General features: G+C 45.0%; 1 protein-coding gene across 1 annotated transcript in view; it reads right to left on the bottom strand.

The window, feature by feature from the left end:
- Positions 1-21,997, bottom strand: part of LOC144791871 (gastrokine-1-like) — an 84,941-nt gene that overhangs the window by 25,052 nt on the left and 37,892 nt on the right. The window contains exon 5 of the mRNA XM_078666657.1: positions 20,043-20,181. Coding sequence (XP_078522783.1) covers positions 20,043-20,181 — 139 coding nt within the window. The remainder of the gene's footprint in view (positions 1-20,042; positions 20,182-21,997) is intronic.

Below are 21,997 nucleotides of genomic sequence, written 5' to 3'. Positions count from 1 at the left end.
TGGTGACTAAAAATTTTTTCTTTAAAGTGGGCATATTTTATGACTGGTATAGATAAAGCTTGGTTTGTCTTAGCATATTGGGATCTAAAAAAATTTACCCATTCTTCTTCCGGGACATTGTTTTTTTTTTCTCGTTTTTTTTAAAGTTTAAACATATTCTTTATTGCACATCCAATCATACACAGCTCCTTGTGCCCACAACCCGGAGGCCGGCAGCAGTTCAATGCACCATATTTCCGTGAATTCGCAACGCTTACACAGCCTTTCTGCCAGCATCCCTGGGGCCTGGCGGCAATAAGGAACGTCGTGCAAATCATGACCCCCCCAACCTGCAGACGGAGTATTGATATCCAGATTGCATGTAATCTAGCTTGACATATTCACATGGCTGCTAACATGCTAGTATCGCCTAACACTCCGAGCCGTGGATCAAGTGTTGTACCTGTCTAACGAACCTAAGTAACTAGTACCCCTCAAATCCTCCCACCCAACCCCAACTAAACCAATCTGCCTCTGTGTGTACCAGCTTAACCTCGGAAATCTGCACCTAGCCGTCTACCTGTGGAAAATGTAGATCGCCCCCCGCCCACCCAGTCCATCTGCATGCGTCCCCCTTGACCAGTGAAACGGTACCCTGACCGCCTGTACCGTACTTCCCCACCGCATGTGTGCCCCTACAGATGACTTTCCACCCCTCCCTCCCCATGCTAGGCCACCCTTGTATCGCAGGTCTGTGCCCTGTCCCGCGTGATGTGCAAGCATCTATTCTATCCTCTCAGTAGACACCTCCTCCCCCGCCAGTGGGTCCTCTGTCTCCTCCCCCTCACCATCCAGTTCGCGCTCTATTTCTTCACTATTCTTAACCGTGAGGTAGGTCCGATAGAGCCCCCAAAAGTTCTTGGGTCTAGCCTTCGGGGGTAACAGTTCGCTATATGTCTCCGACTGTGTGCAGCAGTACAAGAGGTCTGCTTCCCATCTTTTCTTTGTAGGCAATGGACCCCGCATCCAGCATATAGCCACGACCCTCCTAGCAATCAGCAGTGCCATGTCCACTAATCGCCTCAGGGCCACGGGTAACGTTTTGGAGTATCCCAGAAGCGCAAGCGCCGGGCAACGTGGAATTTCAGCGTCGAGTATCAGTTTTAGTTCTGCAAAAACCTCAGTCCAGAACTTGTAGACTCCGGGACAAGTCCACGCCATGTGGATGAAGTCCGCCGTCGGGAGCCGACATCTCTCGCACTCCGCTGTTGGGCACAACCCGTTCCTATGCAGCCTCTCCGGAGTATAATAGACACGCTGCAAGTATTTGAAGTGAATCAGCCGGTGCCGGCTATTCAAAGATATCTTCCTCGTTCTTTCACAACAATAACGCCACATTTCATCAGTAATCTGCATCTGCAGGTCGCTTTGCCAGTCCGTTCTAGCCTTAGAGAGTGGTGGGGTCCCGTGAAGGTCTCCCAATTTCTTAAGATTGGTGACAAGCTTGCAGGACGCCGGGTGTTTAATCACATACGTGAGTTCCGGCACCTCCGGAGGCTCTGCCAGGTCCGGCCCAGCAATTCGAGCAGCGCGCTGCGCACTCTGTGGACTTGGAAGCTATGCATCAGCGTTTTTCCCGTCTGGGATTGGAGTGCTTGGGGCAAGGTTTTCACATAGCCATTGAGGAAAAGATCCCCCATCGCATTGATCCCTAGTTCACGCACCGCCTTTATTACTCCTTTCTCCGCAAGACGGGGTAACCACGCGCATGAGTGGTGAGTACAGTATCGTACCACCCTGTGCTTTCAATATCACGTTCCATGCGTGATTCATTGTGGTAATTGAGTCCAACCTGCCAATTCTGCGGTCAACTCGTTGGCAAATCGTTGCCGGGAGAGGGGTCAGATCTGCAAACAAGCGCTCCAGTATCACATGGGGGATATCTGGACTGGCATGTATCCACGTATGCAAGTGCGTTGCTTGCACTATTCTATAGTAGCACTCCAGATCCGGTGCACCTAGGCCTCCCATAGCATAGGGTAGAATCAGGGTCTTCCATTGGACTCTGGGTTGTTTACCTCCCCATGCCAGTCTAACAAGTGTTTGCGTAAGCTGGGTAAAGAAGGTCCTAGAGAGAACTAACGGGATATTGTTGAACAGAAATAAAAATCTAGGTAAGACCACCATTTTCATCAGTGCTATCCTTCCCATCAGGGACAGAGGGAGCTTGCACCAAACCTCAACATCATCCACCAGTTTGCTATATGCCACCCCATAGTTCTCGCGGACCAGTATCTCGGGATCGGAGTGTAGTCGGATTCCTAGATATCTTATGGCATCCGAGGTCCACTGTAATGGATACTCCAAATCGAACGGAAGGGTCACCGGCGTCAACGGGAAGGCAACAGATTTGTTCCAATTGACCCTAAGGCCAGAAAGTGCTCCAAATCTCACCACCTCACGCAGCACGGCTGCTAGGTTCAACTCTGGTTCTCTGACATAGAGTAGGGTATCATCTGCATATGTGGATATGCCAATCTTATAGGTGGGAAAATTAATCCCCTCGAACCTGTGGTATTCCCTAATCGCGCACGCCAGGGGCTCCGCCACAAGTGCATATAGTAGAGGGGAGAGCGGACAGCCCTGTCTGGTGCCCCTGCCTATGGGAATCGGAGCGGTAACCCTGTCGCCAATTTTTAATCTAGCCCACGGTTTGTAATATAAAGCACCCACCATCTGTAAAAAGGGCTCCCCCATCCCGTATTTCCTTAGCACTCGTATCATGAAAGGCCATTCCACTGAATCGAACGCCTTTTCCATGTCGAGAAAGATGGCCACCGCCTTATTTTCTGGTTTTACATGTTGCATGGTGCCCAAAACCGTGCGGATATTGTACGCCAAATTCCTTTTTGGTACGAATCCAGCCTGTTCCGGTGCCACCAACTTCGGGACAATTATGGCAAGCCGGGTGGCTAGCACCTTCGCGTATTATTTGGCGTCCACATTTATCAGAGACAATGGCCTATAGGAGCCGCATTCGTTGGGAGGCTTCCCTGGTTTGGGAATTGTGATGAGTAAGGCCTCTCTCATTGATTTCGGCATGCTACCCTGTTGGCATATGTCATCAAATAGAGTCATTAGGTGCGGTAATAGCTCCTCCTTGAAGGCCTTATAAAAGGCCACTGTGAGCCCGTCTGCACCCGGAGCGCTGCCAACCCGCATGCCCTCCAGCGCCTCCGAGATCTCATTCCTCTGTATCGGCTCCATCAAAAATTCCCTTTGGAAATTAGCTAGGAATGGCATTTTAATATAACTAAGGTAGTCATCTATTTCCTTCTCTAGGTGACCTGCTCTTGCCGTGTATAGCATCGAATAGTAGGCCTGGAATGTTGCAAGTATATCGTCTTCCTCCGTAACCACTTCACCATTGGGCGCAATCAATTCCTCAACTACCAACGGAGGTCTGCTGTTACGCATCAATCTAGCCAGCAGTGAGCCGGGGCGGTCCCTCTCACCATACGTGCGCGCTGTTGCATATTTCCCCATATGCTTGACCTCTCTATCCGCTTCCTCATTGTACTCTATCACTAGTGCCTTGATTTGATCCGCAAGATCACTATTTGCTGAGCGCCGCTGTTGTCCCTCTAACTCCGATAGTTGTGACTCAAAGTGTTTCAGCCGTTGTCTAATGGATTTGAGCTCCCCAGAGTGTTTTGTCATCGCCATACCCCTGATGTAGACCTTAAACGCCTCCCAAACAGTCTGAAAGTCATCCACAGATCCCACATTAATCTTAAAATAAGTGTCTATATCCTCTGCTAGTTCCCCTCTAAAGACCTCGTCTAATAGTGCGTGGGGGGGAACCTCCAGGTAAATGGGGGAATCCTCTTATTAGGGGCGTTTAGTAGCAGCATCAAGGGTGAGTGGTCCGACAGTGTACGGGGCAGTATTACGCAGCCCTTCACTAAGGATAGCAGATAGTGAGAGGCAAACCAGTAGTCAATCCTCGTGTGCGTGTCGTAATAGGCAGAGTAATGGGTGTACCCTCCCTTCCCAGGGTGCCGGTGTCTCCAGATATCTGCCATATCCAACTTGACCAGTTCTGACCTCATAAGGACCGCAGCAGACACCGGGTTACGGGGCGCCCCCGCAGATCTATCTAGCTCTGGGTTCAAGACAAAGTTGAAATCGCCACCCCAAATCAGTTTAGAACCAACATATGGTCTACACTTACTGGCTAGCGTCGAGTAGAACTCAGGGGAATCATAGTTGGGCCCATATACATTTACGATCAGTAGATCATGCCCTCTGCCTGTGCATCGTGCCAGAAGGTACCGCCCCTCCGGGTCAGCCGCAACCAGGGCTAGTTTTAACTTGGATTTGGGATTGACCCATATGACCACCCCCCGCGAATGCGTGGTGAAGCCTGCTGCAACGCTGTGCCCCCCAAGGCCCCTTGCCGATAGCATCCTACTTGTGAGTGGGAGATGCGTCTCCTGCAGGAGTGCAATGTCTATGCAGTGCCTATGCAGGTAGCTCAGTACCTTCCTCAACTTGCGAAAATCGTTCAGCCCTCTTACATTCCAGGTAAGGGCCCTGAGCATGTCGCTGCTATCATCCGTCTGCAAGTCCCCTGCACCAATCGCAGAACTGCAATCTGTTTGCCTATCAACCATCACCCCCCCATCCACATATTGGAACCAAGCAAGGCGTTATTGTCCCAGGACGAGAACGTGGAGACAGTAATGTGCAGCAGTGTATCTGCAATGAGGGACTACTCCTTGGTAGCAGTGATAACAGGTGTATAAACAGTCTCTTATATAGGACACACATCTTCAGATGGCAGAGCGGCCCCACCCGAGGCAGTTCAACAGTGACAGCACTTACATTTTTGCATTCAGGTACACTAATGTCAATCCTACTCATACCCAAACTACCCAGAATGGCCACCCCCAACTCAGCCCAAACAATTGAACCCTCCCCCCTCCCACAGTCGACCACCCCCAACCTGGTCAGACAGAACCCCTCACTCCCCCCCTACCTCCCTCTTGATAACTTAAGTCAACAGTTCCCAAGGTGGCTCGAACTAGAGCCTGAAAGCCAAAAGCACAGGGGCAGCGGATGCCAGATAAAAGCGGCCTATAACAAGCCCTCTATGGCAGTTCAACAAACACTCCCGCGCCTGGCCCCTTATCAGTTAACAGCACAAATCTTGCCCTACCATAGGATTTTGCATGAGTATTGAAATTCTCCGTACTCTCGTGTCCCATTTCCAAACAGCCAAATAGGTGACAGTTCCTAGCAATTCTGCCTCCTAGAAACATAAGGGAAGGCCACACTTCTAACGTACATACAGTTCAGTATCTTAAACCTTGCCCTGTGAGTTCTCAAGGTTCATAGTGACCTACGCACCCATGGAAGATAAACATCTTGCAGTCCTGAGGTAATGACTTATAGTCCAGCATAGCAGGCTTCCGCTCATTTCCCCACATACATGAATACACCCCACGATATTACACGCAGGAGGGAAATAGGGAGAACAGAAAGATCTCACCCAACAGAATTCACAGCTGGTCTTTACAGCACGACTCCAGGGTCAGCTGGCTGCAGTCCCGCAGTGCACCAACCCGCCCCATGTCCGGGGGCACATGGCTTACCCCCAGTAGACTCAGGTGCCGCGCATCTCAGCTGTGACCACATTCCAAAGAGCCTCATTCCTGTTCCTCCAGATGCGAGGAGTCCTCTAGGTCGTCGTTCTGGTTCCGTGGGCTATTCCTGCGGTCTTTGGACCACTCTTTCAGTGATTTCTGCAACTCTTTCGGATCCGTGAAGAAGTGCGAGTGCCCCTGCCTATTAATCCTGAGTTTGGCCGGGTACAGCATCGCGTAGTCGAGGCCCATGTCCCGCAATTGTTTTTTATAGGGCGCGAAGTGCTTCCTTTCCTCCTGCACCTTTGCCGTGAAATCCGGGTATAGCAAAATGTCCATGCCTTCGAATTGCAGCTTACCCTTCTCCCTCGCTACACGCAAAGCTGTATCTCTGTCCCGGTAGTTCAAAAGTTTGGCAATGATTGGGCGAGCAGGAGCGCCCGGTTTGGGTCGCGGTCCCAGCGAGCGGTGCGCCCTCTCCACTATAAACATAGGCGAAAAGATGTCGTCACCTAGCAGAGTCTTCAATAGCTGCTCACCGAAGAGTTCCATTCTGCCCGTCGCTGTCGTCTCCGTCACACCTGTAATCCGTATATTTGAGCGCCTCGAGCGCGCCTCCAAATCCTCTGACTTGTCCTGGATGACCTGCAGGAGTCTGGCAAACTGTTTTCGGTCTTTATCCCACTCCGTTTGTGCCTCCTCCGCTTCTGTCAGGCGCCGCTCGGTCATGTCTAGTCTCTCCGCATGTTTGTCAACCTGCTCCGACATGCGGTCCATTCGATACGATAAGGCATCTATCTTTGTCCCCAGAGCAGACATACTGTCTTGAAGTCCTTTTTCCATGGAGACGAGCATTTCTCGGATGTCGGCGCCCATGGTGCTTTCTGGGGAGGCACGTCTGGGGGAAGCCTCCGGGGCCGGGACGTCAGGGCCCTTAGCTCTGAGGTGATCGAAGGATAGCTTCGACTCTGTTCTGTCTCCCTTCCCCATGGCACTCCTATTTTACATCAGGGACCACTGCACCGCTTTGGCAGGCTTCGAGGGGCACTCACAAGCGACCCCCGGTATCTCCACTAGTCCCTTCAGACCTGTTATCACCTCCCCGCAGTCCTATGTGTGCGTTCCCAGGCTGTGATGTGGTATCTTCAGCAGGGTGTTCCTTTCCCGCTTACCGCAGGCCGTCCGTCCAGGTACTCTGTGTTACGTCAGGTGGAGCAGCAGATCTCAGCCACATGTAACCCTTGCTGCCCCCGCCTCCGCCAAGCGCCATCCACACAGTTCACATATGGCTACTATCAGATCAGGCCGCTGTGAGCACTATATGCCCTTCGCCCCTATGTGACCACTTCTTCTACTGGCAGCACGGGCTGGGCGCAGGGAGTCCCAACATAGGATTGATCACGACGTCTGTCAAAATGGCTGCTGCACCGCCACCCAGGAGCGGGATGGTCCGACCGAGACAAGCAGCCAGCGCCGGTCAGGCCATCGTTATACAACAGAGGCGCCACGCTCGTTCCTATGCCTCCTCCAATATTTCAAGTGGCGAGCGGCGACGGCAGCCAGGGACCAGTGGTAGTGCCACAGATTACTTGTAGTGCCCACCGCAGGTTAACACGCCCCGTATTCGCTGCTGAAGGCAGGATAGTCAGCACACCTCTTACCGGGCGTCAACTCTGGCTAGGATGTCCCCCACGTTCTTGCCCGGGCCGGTTTCCGAAGCCCCGTGGTGAAGGTATACGCAGGCCGACTCGTCCCCTTGGCGCTCCGCCGCACGTACAGCTACGCACCTCGGCCCGCGCTGCCGCAAAGTCCGGTGTCTCGGGCCTGTTCCGCAACTCCCCGCGGCCGCTACCGCCGAGCCGCACCAGGATCCTTTTTCCGATCGGGGAGGCGCTGATCAGTGTACCGTTAGTGTGTAGAGAGTCCGGTCCACTTTTTCGGGCTGATCTACGTGCTGTAAGGATAGGATATCGGATGTTAAGTAGGGCTCAGGACGGGAGCTCTACTATCACGCGTCCGCCATGGATGCCAGCAAGCTCCGCCCCTCCCTTCCGGGACATTGTTATTAGGAGGATCTGGTTTCCCGTCTCCACCCCATTTAACAATGTTCCAGAACAATCTTGAGTCTTTCTTTTCACTGGCCCTTTTTAATTCGGTCCAGTGATGCTCATCCCAAGCTTTCTTTGCCTTTGTTATACTAGCCTTGTAAGCCTTTCTTGCAATTGGGATAGCCGCAATATCCCTCTCCTTTAATGCTAAACTTAGGGCCTTTCGTGCCTCCCTACAATCAACATTATACCATTTAGCATTTTTGAGAGCTCTCTCACCCCTGCCCTGGGAAGGCTTCAAAAAATGGTTCCTAATTAATGAAAAGAGAGTGTCGTGGATTACGACCAAGTCTCCTAGCCCATCAGAGGGGGAGTTAATATTTTCCATTGCTATTATTGTTTTGTCAGATTCGATTTTAATGTTATCCATAGCCGATTGGTTATTGACAACATTTATCCATCTCAGCCTACGCATATCATTAGAGGGAACAGTTAGAGGTGGAACAAGGGCTCGGTCGCAACTAGTCCTATCAGATAATGACCACCATTTATGCTTTGTACACAGAGGATTGTGGTCGCTCTCACCCCTCCACACAACCTCCATGTCATTTAACAGCGGCCATAATTGCAGGCTACAAAGTATATAAGCTATTCGACTCCTGTGCCGCCCATTATCAAAAGTCATATTACCCTTTTTGTCACTTGTAGTCCTGCCATTTAGTGCTCTAAGACCTTTCTCAAAGCATAAGGCATTCATGCTAATCACATCCTCGGTCCAGCGGACAATTGGATCCAACTCTAATTTAGGGACCCCCCATTGCCAGTCTTGTTCATCTCCCAAAAGAACATCTTCTGTGGCTAAGGGTTCAAAAGTTCGATTAAAGTCACCCGCAATGACAATGTGATTGTCTTGGGGGTTATTATCAAGTAGGCAATCCAGGGCAACCCAAACTTCTGACTTCCGACCCTTGGAGCTCCTCACATATACATTGTAGGTGTCCAATATTCCCATATTGTCAGATTTCAATGTGATTAGTTGGATGTCTCTGTGGCTAGTTTCTTTTACCTTAACCTCTAATTTCAAAGACTGTCTCACCCAAATGGTTAACCCTCCCATCGGTCTTCCCCTAGGGCCTTTTAATGCTGGCACAGAATAATTCAAGTACCCTAGAGCAAACAATGGTTCACATAGCCAAGTTTCCTGAAATATGCATAGATCAAAGCAATTAACAAATCGAAGCCATTCACCCGAGGCTAATTTTGACCCCAGGCCTGCAATGTTCCATGAAAAAAATTGTCCCTTATTATCCTCTGGGCCATCCCAGACCGTCAAAATAGGATTCTGCACATTTTCGCGAAATAGGTCCTGTTCAATACCATTCCACAAACCTTCAGGACTAATAACATCATTGCCATCTACTCTCACGGGGGTATTCTCTGTGTTAGTGCCCATTATTGAGACAACCTCCCTTACTTCGATTCCATCCTTTGCTATATCGGCCGAAAACAACTTACGTGTTTCCTTCATTTTGCTATTCGCCAAAGGGTTTGGGTTACCTATCAGTAATCCTTGGGTCCTGGAAGAATCATCGAAATAACCGTCATCCTCAACACGTGCAGTGTAGATCATGTTTGTCTCAGCCAGTTCTTGGGCCGTATCACAGCCTACTCCTTTGAGTCAATCACAGTCATTCAAGTTCGACAAGGCCGCAAATCTATTTTCCACACTAATACCCCATTCGCTAGGTTGAGCAACCCTGCCCCATTTATTTGTTACAGAATTCCATTTCGTTTTTAAAATACTTGAGTTCACTGACCACTCTCTCCTATAGAAAAAATCCAGCGTTAGAGGAACAATCTCAGTGCTCCTACGCTGTGGGGGAAGAATATATCTTAAAAGCTCTGGAAGCACATCTGGACTTAGGAAATGCAAGACTACACAGTCTCCTTTTAATTTCTTCACGCTATTCCCTATCCAATCCACCCTTCTTGCCATGCTAATTTCCCCTGCTAACAGTTGTTTACCCCTTGCAAATATTAACATATTATTACATAACCAATGGTATGCTTTGTTAATCAAGGAGGGAGTAGATTCGACCTGTCCTGGGTTTAGAGCGGGTACATTAGCCAGGACTAGAACAAGAGGAGAGGCCTCAACAATAAGTTGAACCGGGTCTTGCTCAACACCAGCCCCTGTAGAATTTTCCAGTGAAACATTGTTGTGTATTACACTGTCTCCCGTGACTACTGTCTGTTTGATAAGATGCGTAACTGGTCTAGCATCCACAATACCCCCATTACCTTCCTTAGATGTATTTGACAATGGAACGACCCTATTTGAGGCTGCAATTGGTATAATACCCCCTTCCATCACTGGCTTATTTAACAAACCTCCTAGTCGGTTTACTTCAGCCGTTAAAAAATCAATCTTGGCAACCAGTGGTTTAATTATTGATTTCATCTTTAGGTCGACCATATTCGCTAACTTGTTAATTAATTCATCACCCAAAGTCACATTTGCACCTTCATCCACGTTATCCTCTACGATTGCTGCTGCTTTAGGTGGGGAGACTGTTCTTTTCCTACTAGAACGTAATCCACCCCTTTTACTCAGACCCTTCCTACATGTTCTAATGGGTCTAACCACAGGCACTGACGCTGGGGAAGAAGGGTCATCTACAGTTTTACTTAACTCATTGCCAGGATCGTTATCTAAATTAACAACTGATGAGCTATTCAAGTCGAAGTCAACATTAGGGCTTGTCTCGGTAACTGATGTGTCACAATTATGTACCTGGGCCGGAACTTTAAACACGTTAAGATCTATAGAAGTATCCTGCACAGGAATAAAAGGCGGTGAGCTCAGACCCAACGATATACGTCTTGTACTATTTATTTTACTTACGACCTGTACCAAGTAATTATCTATAGTATTAGGTGCAGATACAACCCTTTGTTTAGACATAGTGTAGCAAATTATTAATAATCGACCTTATGTAACACCCCAAAGTCAAGTACAGTATAATGTTCGTCTATCGAAAGGAAAGTTCCACAGGAGCTTCAACCAAAAATGACGAAAATATTTCTTACAATATCTTACTTGAAGGATAGCAAGCATTAGTAAACCTCAATAACAACAGACGACAGACAGGGTTCCAGGCCCAGCCCAGTATGGTCAGTCACGGACTGTCACAGACTGTCCGCCCTTTGTCCGGGCTTAGCCCCGGGCTAGATCTCGCGCGCGTCCCGCGATGCGCGTTGGGAGTGTCAGTTGGGTCCTGGAAGAATCGTCGAAATAACCGTCATCCTCAACACGTGCAGTGTAGATCATGTTTGTCTCAGTCAGTTCTTGGGCCGTATCACAGCCTACTCCTTTTTGTCAATCACAGTCATTCAAGTTCGACAAGGCCGCAAATCTATTTTCCACACTAATACCCCATTCGCTAGGTTGAGCAACCCTGCCCCATTTATTTGTTACAGAATTCCATTTCGTTTTTAAAATACTTGAGTTCACTGACCACTCTCTCCTATAGAAAAAATCCAGCGTTAGAGGAACAATCTCAGTGCTCCTACGCTGTGGGGGAAGAATATATCTTAAAAGCTCTGGAAGCACATCTGGACTTAGGAAATGCAAGACTACACAGTCTCCTTTTAATTTCTTCACGCTATTCCCTATCCAATCCACCCTTCTTGCCATGCTAATTTCCCCTGCTAACAGTTGTTTACCCCTTGCAAATATTAACATATTATTACATAACCAATGGTATGCTTTGTTAATCAAGGAGGGAGTAGATTCGACCTGTCCTGGGTTTAGAGCGGGTACATTAGCCAGGACTAGAACAAGAGGAGAGGCCTCAACAATAAGTTGAACCGGGTCTTGCTCAACACCAGCCCCTGTAGAATTTTCCAGTGAAACATTGTTGTGTATTACACTGTCTCCCGTGACTACTGTCTGTTTGATAAGATGCGTAACTGGTCTAGCATCCACAATACCCCCATTACCTTCCTTAGATGTATTTGACAATGGAACGACCCTATTTGAGGCTGCAATTGGTATAATACCCCCTTCCATCACTGGCTTATTTAACAAACCTCCTAGTCGGTTTACTTCAGCCGTTAAAAAATCAATCTTGGCAACCAGTGGTTTAATTATTGATTTCATCTTTAGGTCGACCATATTCGCTAACTTGTTAATTAATTCATCACCCAAAGTCACATTTGCACCTTCATCCCCGTTATCCTCTACGATTGCTGCTGCTTTAGGTGGGGAGACTGTTCTTTTCCTACTAGAACGTAATCCACCCCTTTTACTCAGACCCTTCCTACATGTTCTAATGGGTCTAACCACAGGCACTGACGCTGGGGAAGAAGGGTCATCTACAGTTTTACTTAACTCATTGCCAGGATCGTTATCTAAATTAACAACCGATGAGATATTCAAGTCGAAGTCAACATTAGGGCTTGTCTCGGTAACTGATGTGTCTCAATTATGTACCTGGGCCGGAACTTTAAACACGTTAAGATCTATAGAAGTATCCTGCACAGGAATAAAAGGCGGTGAGCTCTGACCCAACGATATACGTCTTGTACTATTTATTTTACTTACGACCTGTACCAAGTAATTATCTATAGTATTAGGTGCAGATACAACCCTTTGTTTAGACATAGTGTAGCAAATTATTAATAATCGACCTTAAGTAACACCCCAAAGTCAAGTACAGCATAATGTTCGTCTATCGAAAGGAAAGTTCCACAGGAGCTTCAACCAAAAATGGCGAAAATATTTCTTACAATATCTTACTTGAAGGATAGCAAGCATTAGTAAACCTCAATAACAACAGACGACAGACAGGGTTCCAGGCCCAGCCCAGTATGGTTAGTCACGGACTGTCACAGACTGTCCGCCCTTTGTCCGGGCTTAGCCCCGGGCTAGATCCCGCGCGCGTCCCGCGATGCGCGTTGGGAGTGTCAGTTAAGTAGAAAAAAAATGGAGATAGGGGCGGAGCCCGCCCGAGAAGAGGCACCAGCTGTTGGTGGAATGGAGAATGCTGGTCCTCGCCGTCCCGGGCGGCCGCTCGGTCTCCTTGCAATCAGGTACTTTTCCCCCGTGTGCTCTCAGCCTCATAGCGCCCAATGACAGTGATACAGCAGAGATTAAAATTGACTCCAGGCGAAGTAAAACAAGATTCCAATGGTCCTGAACTGCTACGAGCGGCACGTGTATTTTATAATGTATATAGAAACATTTGCATTTCATCTTTGATTTGAAAATAGTGGACACTCTTACTAATGGAACATCACTTTCACTTATTATAATGTCACTCTGCCATGACTTTGTTAATTTTATCCCTCTTTATGTTCTTTAGCTCTTATGCATGGGCGGTCCAGCCAGAGTTTTGCCACCTGATATGATAAATTATTTTTATAGGTCCTGTAGACTGTTCCCTTTGTGCTGATGTTTGCATTCACTCATCCTTTTAAGGTGTAATTATTTGATATTGCCGGTTTTACAACGTCTGCTTAATTTGTACTATATTCAAATTACAATAATTACTGGAAGAAAGGTCCATTCCAGTACATTTACACAGATTATTTTCTTTTTATAGTTGTGTCCCTATGTCACAAATGTGATAAATACACTATTTATTTGCACACAATGTCTAATAATGGTTATAATGTCAGAAATTATAGGTTGAGGAGATCAAGAAACTCATCCCAACTGCATTGAACAGTGAGGGTATCATCTCTCATTTGAAACAGGGTCACTCTGTGAAGCCAGTAGTAAAATGTCAGTAATCCAGGATTCTATTCACAAACAGGAGGTAGAATTCTGGTAATACACGTGTTGGCTCCATCAGGCTCTTACCCATCCATCCTTTTCAAGGCTCGCCACCCTAAGACCATATTGAGGCATCACTGAGGAAAATTATTACTTGGATAAATGAATGTCAAGAGCGGCTGTCAATTGCGTTCCCTTTTACTATTTCCATCTACCAACTTGAAAGTTTTCTACAGTCCACAACATATGCACCATATTTGCCTCTGGACAATTGGATCTCCAGCAGTTAACTTATTCTTAAGACCTTGTTTGATAATGTTTGCTAGATGTTCAATACGACCTCCCTAAAATCTACTGCTGTGTATGACATTTTTGTATATTAATTTTAGCTTTCTGTACAGATGACAAATATTTATGCCAAACAGTTGGAGGGATGGCACACTTTAATGCTATTTCTCAGTCCTTTCGGTGTTTTATCCTGTAGTTGAAGATTTTCATTTGTTATGATTTTATAAATCATGGAGGTCAAGCAAAGGGGTTGAAGAGATGGAGGTAGCAATGACATTTTATATAACTTATTTTTGTGATAATCCTCCAGAATCTATTGTATTTGATAACAATGATTTAAGACATTGTTTGAGTAGATTGCAATATGACTTACACCCTACAGGCAAATGGTCACTTGTGTGTAAAGTCAGAAATGAATTAAAAAGCAGTTTTTGGGGCATTAGTTGGGCGACTGAGAATGGATTGAGATGTATATATTTAAGGCAGCTGAGGATTTTGTTTCAATTGGAATGTGAGGGTGTTACTAAAATGCTGCTCTGGAAAAGAAACAGTAGATTGTGGTTGCTCCCTTAAATCAGGAGGCAACATAATGATCTTGTGAAGAGCAGTGTGTCTATTTGGGTGTGTGTTGACTTGCATCTTTCTGAAGTTAGCGACAACCTGAGTCTTTGTCTTTGACCACTTCTTTCTCCAGGAATACCCAGCTAGGAGCCTCTGCCAAATTATTCTACAGTTGGAAATCAAAAACTCCCTTTCAAAATTGAATCATCTGGACTCATACCTCTTTCCCTGTACTCACAAGGGCACAATTCTCCCTCTGCACTCAAAGCTCTCATCTTGCAGTATTGGAACACTACTCACACTACACTCGCATTGGCAGACCTCTCACTCTGCACTCACATAAGCACCCAGCCCAAACTGCATTTACACCTCTCACCCTGCACACTTTAAATTCTCCAGCACACATGAACATACAACAATTTCTACAAAGGCATGTTCAGAATACCGACTATTCCCACTGTAGCAGATGCCTAGAAAGTTCTATCTCTGGAGGGTAAGAACTGGTGGTAAAATGTTTCCTACCCAGTCAACTAGGCTCTTGAACGACAGGACAGAGCAGCTGTAGTTCATGGAATAGCTTGTAGCACACTCAAAAGCACTGAATACATTGCTTGATGTATAGCCTACCTCCAGACATGATACCATTCTACCTTTGCCCAAGGCACTTGACTTCCTAAGCATTGGAACACTACTTAAATAACCGGAATGACAATGCCCTCCAAAATGTCTATTCTGCTCCTCTCCATCTCATTTCCACACTTCCCATATAGGCACATACCTTAAAACCCCCAGAAACAAGGTTGCAGTCGGCGGTCAGCTTATGGATAATCACCATCTTTACCTCAACTCGAGCACCATTTAAAAAGTAGTTTCCTTTGGACAGATTTTGAAGCCCACTAGGACCATGAGGCAAGGCACGCTCATGCAGTAAGACAGACACCAGAGTAAGTGTGGCTGATTACACTAGCCTAGCCTACAAGGCCTCATACAAATAAATACTATGAACATACTACTGCATAACATGACATGATGCAACAGGTAAATGTACTGTTACAGGAAATGTAACACATGTCATATAAATCTAAGCCATGCCACATAACATTTCATATACCGTAATGAAAGCTACATAAATGTAACATAATAGTAACATAGAATGTGTACCACCACATGTTAACCTTTACTGAAAAAGAAGAAACCCTTTTTTACATTTTCTAAACTTCTGTCAGACATCTAAGCCGAGGTAAGATGGCGGAAATTTTCCGTGGCCGGTCTCTCTCCTTCATCACTACCATGGTGTTTTCCCTTCAATCTATAGCTCATTCTGCCACATATGGTATCTCTGTAACTCCAAAGTTTATCACATTACACCCACTCATTCTCCACAACAATTACTCTTACTATTGAGTACAATCTTGAAGCTCCTTATATCGCCAGTCCGCTGGCAGCCCCTATACATGGTGGTACAGTTACAGATTTCAGTGGGTTATAGAGTTAACCACAGCAGGGAAGTTTGGAGACTGGTGATATTAACTTTCTTTCACCCAGTGGATTGTGCTCCAGCTTTTTCTACAGCTGCGTCTCAGGCCCTTAGCTTGACTCATCCTCAGTCTTAAAACTGGTGTTCTCATAACTGGCACTTCCTAGACCTCCCCACTAGCCATTAACCTTACTGTCCGATCCCCTCGTACCCTCTTAAACAATTGAGACATAGGCACACTCGCCCAAAGCTTGAACCGTATTCACCCAAAACTATGACTTCACGTCTCCAACCACACAGAAATCCACATTACTGTCTATCACAAAGTAAACCTAGATTGAACAGGTCCACCAACGACTATGTGACCATCCTAGCACCCGTCAGCGGAGGGAAGGGGACGTAATTTGTTATCAATGTTATAATTTTTTTTTTCTTACGTATTTAAAAGCTAGTCCAATAGCGGCCACCCACACTGTTGATATATACTACTTACAAATGTATCCTGAAGATATATTGGAAATGTACTCCACAAAATTAGCAATGCATTATAAAATGTGATATATCCTGACCTAATAACAATAATCAATAAAGTTCTTCAAATAAATCCCACAGAGGATGGTCTTCGTCTCTTCATCTATTGTGATGTGGTTCTTCTTAAAAGAATCTAGCCGCCAACACGTGTTTCATCTTGGGTGGTATAAATCACAGGCTTCTTCAGGGCTATTGCTAGACTAACAAGACTAACAAGTTACATTTGATAGAATAGTGTTATCAGCGTGTTATAGGTTCCTGTTACTCGTGTCGGATCACACCACGTCCGAGGTCACTTGGGTCTCTACTGTGACTCTAATAACTTTGCCTGAATCGTGGTTTATTGAATCAAGAGTCTCCAGACTATTTAATCCTGACAATGCGTCCTATAACACGCTGATAACACTATCCTATCAAGTATAACTTGTTAGTCTAGCAATAGCCCTGAAAAAGTCTGTGGTCTATACCGCCCAAGACGAAACATGTGTTGGCGGCTAGATTCTTTTAAGAAGAACCACATCACAATAAATGAAGAGACGAAGACCATCCTCTCTGTGATTTATTTGAAGAACTTTATTGATTATTGTTATTAGCTCAGGATATATCTTGTTTTTGAATTACATGTGGTATTGATTTTTTTCATTACCTCTTGGTTGATGGTGGATGGCCATCACCTTATCCTTGGAGCTTTTCGTATTGTAACCCCAGATTTTATCAAAACTCAGCGTAATTATCACTCAGCCATACCTCGTTCATTGTACATTATAAAATGTGGATGTTGAAGCTATTGACTACGTAATACAAATGTATTCACTTGTAACGATATCATTTGAAATGACCACTAACATTTTTTTTTTAAATTGCCACTTCCTACAACAGTTCAGGCAGAAATAAACCTTGGGGTGTGGCTTGATATAGCCCTCTCAATCACTCACCAGATTCCAGATCATTCAAATAAAATAAGTGATACATGAGATCAAGCAGAGAAAACCTATGCATGCAAACAAGATTCAAACATAAAATTCAGGGGACTCAACAATTTGGGTCATGAGTGCCTCACCCTTGGAACTAGTTCTGCCCAGATCCAGGCAACAATCCAAAATTGAGTGATTCAAATGGAATCTAAAGACGAGCAATTAATAGAATTACTCTCTTTTCCAGCAACACCACCAGTATCACCACCCTACATTCTTTACCGTCCAACTCTAAGGAAACACAACTGTCCTTTATGCTGGTCCTTTAACACTGCCAACTTATAACAAAAGACTGTTTAGGTAAACTGAAGCTCTGCAACTCATTAGTGCTATCATGGGACTTCTCATTACAAGCCATTACAAGTTAAAATATTAAACTAAATAAATACATTTATGGATTTTTGCAAAAAACTTAGAACACAATCGGAGTTGTTCACTATGATAATGTTTACACTTGTGAGTAATTTACACATGTAATTTACTTTTACACTTTAGAGTAACTCTACTACTTTTGGTTATTCACAGATTCAGAGTGTACAGTACCTCCAAAGTGTAAACATACACTTCTCCACCCCCTGAACAAGAGCATGGGAACAAATGTATGAGTCTAAGTTACAACTGCCAAAAAGAAACAGTAGTAGGTTAAGCACCACAAATGGCAATCCACTGATACTGCAACACCCTTCCATAGAAAATCATGGAGGTAGGGATGTCCCATAATAAAACACCATACATTTTCGTACATGTTTGGTGCGTACTTACTTCAGCTCTGAGCTAGATTATTGTGTTGCTGTTTAGGGACCCTCTTTGGCTGTAGTAACTGAAGTGCACGGACCTATTCATAAACTACCTTTTGTAATATGTTTAGCAGTATTACAATAGTGCTACTAAAGTACTAGAACATGCTTTTCACAAACCTATGGGTCCTATTCCCAAACTTCATTTGTAGTATGTTTAGTAGTACTATTAACATACTACAAAATGCTATTCACAAACTTTAAGTGTAAATCTCCACCTCTCCTATTTTTCTAATGGGCAGATCCTCCCACATATAAGTTTACTAGTTAGGGCCTAATTATGAGTGGCTCGTTAAATTCCATCCCGTGTGTCAATCCCTGTTTATGCAAGGGACGGAATTATGAGTTTGGTTTTATTTAACAATAATTGGTTGTGTTAAATAACCTAACATTTGTTACATTTTGGCAGGCTAAACCTGCTGCAATTTAACAGGGAAAAAATCAATAATTACTGTATCATGCGGATTTGGTGCACTAAATGCCCAATATTCTGCATGCCATGCTCCTTAACTCATAATAGGTGCTGTTTATCGCCAATGGCGGCTCCTCCGCTAAGGTGGAGTACCGTTGCCCCACTGCTCGTTGAGCAGTGCAAAAGAAAAAGAAAATGATAATACCAAGAAATTATTATCATTGTATTTTTCTTTAAGCAACTCCAGCCAGGTCGGCGGGGTGTGGCGGGGCTGGGCTCGTCGTCATTAGAGGAAGCAAGAGTGGTTTGCTCTACCTCCCTAAGTGCAAATGACTGCTTGGCTGGCCCTCTGGGGCCGAAGAAACAGTCATGCGCATTTGGCATGTTCTCTACTGGGCTGTGTTGCACAGCCCAGTGGAGAACATGCCCAGCCTCTCATGTACTGCCTGAGCAGCCAAACAGGCTACTCAGATAAATCATGACGCTGCTCCTGCAGCGTTGTGATTGGCTTGGAGAGTCTAGGAGCCTGGGTGCTTCCAGTGGCAGAGAGCGGGGATGGAGGAGAGACGTGCAGCTGCAAATAAGGTAAGTTTATTTATTTTATTTTTTCAATGCCTCCCCAGTACAGAGGCAGCTGCTACTGTTTATCACACCCAATAAATAATGTACCCTGTGGCATCGTTATTCATCAGGGCAATAAATAACACCTCAAAACACACAAGATGACACAAGATGATGGACGAAATGTTGCACATTGGCAAAACATTCACCCCAGTCACAGATCTGGGTTTAATCCATCGATATTTTGCTCACCACGCCTCCCCAGTTCAGACATGGCTATATGCAAATCAGTCTTGACCCTGTGCCTCATGGGAACAGTCCAGCCCGAACTGCCAAGCCATGGTTTCCCTGGACCGGAATCAAGCATCCTAGGACTGGTTTCTGACTATCAACCGTCATCAGCCAGGATAGCTTGACTCCAGGGGCGTAGTGAGCACCTCAACTTGGAATCAGGCTCTATGTAGTAAATGTGGGAGGGACCTGGAAAAAGGGCATTCTTACTACTAATTAGAGTCTGGAGTAATTTAGTGGGTAGTTAGGAAGAGACTTTAGGAGGGACATGCACCCACCAAAAACAGTAAGCCCATTGCTATTCACAAGTTGCTGGGGCTATTCGCATAGGTAACACATCTAAGTTTACTCTTACACTTTTGAATGACCTTACTGCTTTTAGCTATCGACCATTTATGAGTATAAACTTACTCAAAGTGTAGACTTACATCACTCTACCACCAGAAACGGGGTTGGAGACAAATTTGCAAGTGAAAGCTACTACAGGCAAAAAGGAGCAGAAGTAAGTCCAGCAGTGCACAAGGACAACCACTCATACTTTAACACCCCCCACCTTAGAAAATAATGGAGACAGTACATTAGAATGCATCCCCACAGGAAATTATGTTAAATCAGTTTAAATCATGGTAACCCCCAGTTTACACTTATCTCCTTATTACTCTGAACAGTCACTTCAACCTCAAGCACTAGACTTACGGTGAATTTCCTTGGACTGGTATGTCGGAAGTCCTCTGCACATGGCATCGATATGTGGGCCGAACTGTGCAGCATCCACCTTCTGAGCTGAGGTTGCTGAGTATATCAGCTCCTGGGAAGTGATGGACCGAATGGGAGTCTTGAAAATATTTAAGAGGAGTGTGAGAAATGAAAAGGTAAATTGTACAAAAAATGATTTAACACAATTCTGTCCTGTTGTACCCATTAAAACATTTAGCATTTAAAATGAACAAGTCCTACTGAAAGACAAGATATGGTCAACGTTTTTTGGGAGTCTTTTAAGATGCCCTCCATCTCACTACGAAGACATCTTCTACTAGTAAGAAGCCATATTGCTAGTAGTGCTCCGAGTGACTGCCTAATGTTCCCTTACAGTAGTAATGCTGACTATGTAAATACGTCTAATCTTGATTTATTCTACATAAATGTATGCTACATGGATGTCCCTAAATTTGGCAAGGATCCAGCCTTCCACAACCTCCATTGGACAGACGTGGTATAAGCCATGCCCCGAGATCTTTTCATAATGTACTTTTGGTCTCCAATATTAACAGAAATAACTAAAGCATTCTTGTAAAGCTATTATTGTGGAGTAAATCTTGAGTGTAAACAAAAGCTGCAAATGGAAAAATAAACCCTTTGCACACAGATCAAGTTTGCATACTGCAGTTGCAGTAAATGCAACTTTGACCCACACCTGAAAAGATTGGTTCTAACCGTAAAGTAATGATCATGTGGTCTGGCTATAATAGGCTTCTCTTACCTGGGGATGGGGATATTCAAATGTGATATGAATTTAAATGTTGTGTCTAATACCGCTTCACACTCTTTTCTTCTGTACTCTCCTTTGGGTGAGCAGGCACTTTAAATTTAATTTTCAATCAATACTTGAGCTTTCTCCAGAGAGCAACTTTTGTTGGGTTAGATAGAATTCTTATTCTCTTCTCAATCAATCCTTGACAACTGGACAACTTGGTTACGTATAAGGTGTTATGTTTGTGTAATTATTGTGCTCACAACAGAGAGATTAATTAAGCCCTCAAATAAAATTAAATTTCTTTCTGATAAAAGGAAAACTTAAAGATGTCACTCACCTCTCCATTTGAGGTATACTCATATGGCTTTGGGTGTTAGGAGTTAGACAAAGCTGTCAGAGGACCTTTTTTATGCGAGTGATATTCCAGCGCCCTGGCCCTAGCCATGAAATCAATACACACCTAAATATAGGTGTATTATAATAAACCAATAATTATAATGAATTTCCTTCTACAGATCATGAGTTAAAGCTATTACTATAGTTATTAACAACTGAGCAAATAAAATAGATAAAAGAGTGGACACTAGATATACTCAATGATATGATTATACCATATATTATAAACCAATTATTCTAAAGAATGACAATGTTATGATCAGTTGTTTTACAGCATGGTTATTTCAAAAATGTTATGCTGAGTCAGGTAAAGCCCTTGCACCTTATGGTACTAGGCTTAAAGTCAAAGGCATGCCTTTCATCATCACTTTAGCCACCGGTCCATGTCCTGCTGAGCTCTACTGCAATAACCAGTGCATCTTATACTTTGTTCATATTTTGGGAGCTATGGTTGGTTTACTCAGGTTTAACTCTGGCACTTGCTACACAGGTCACTGAACAGTGATACTCTTCAGATTCTAGGAGGCACACTGAAGCTGCAGCTGTATTATTCCTCTTCCTTTGCTATAGAACAATGCAAGAACATTTACATTCGGACACTGCCCCTTAGGTACCATGAAATGTAAAATGCTAAAGTTGAAAAAAAAACTGCCATGGCCTGTTAATGTGAGCATATGTGGGAAGGGTATGCCCAGACGTGGGTCCCGTGCTCACTAAGCCACTGGAGTCAAGCTATCCTGGCTGAAGACGGCTGATAGCCAGAAACCGGTCCTAGGATGCT

Source organism: Lissotriton helveticus, chromosome 11, assembly GCF_964261635.1.
Source record: "Lissotriton helveticus chromosome 11, aLisHel1.1, whole genome shotgun sequence".
NCBI lineage: Eukaryota > Metazoa > Chordata > Amphibia > Caudata > Salamandridae > Lissotriton > Lissotriton helveticus.
Note: the sequence above shows the minus strand (reverse complement) of the source record. Positions and strands in the feature narration are given on the sequence as shown.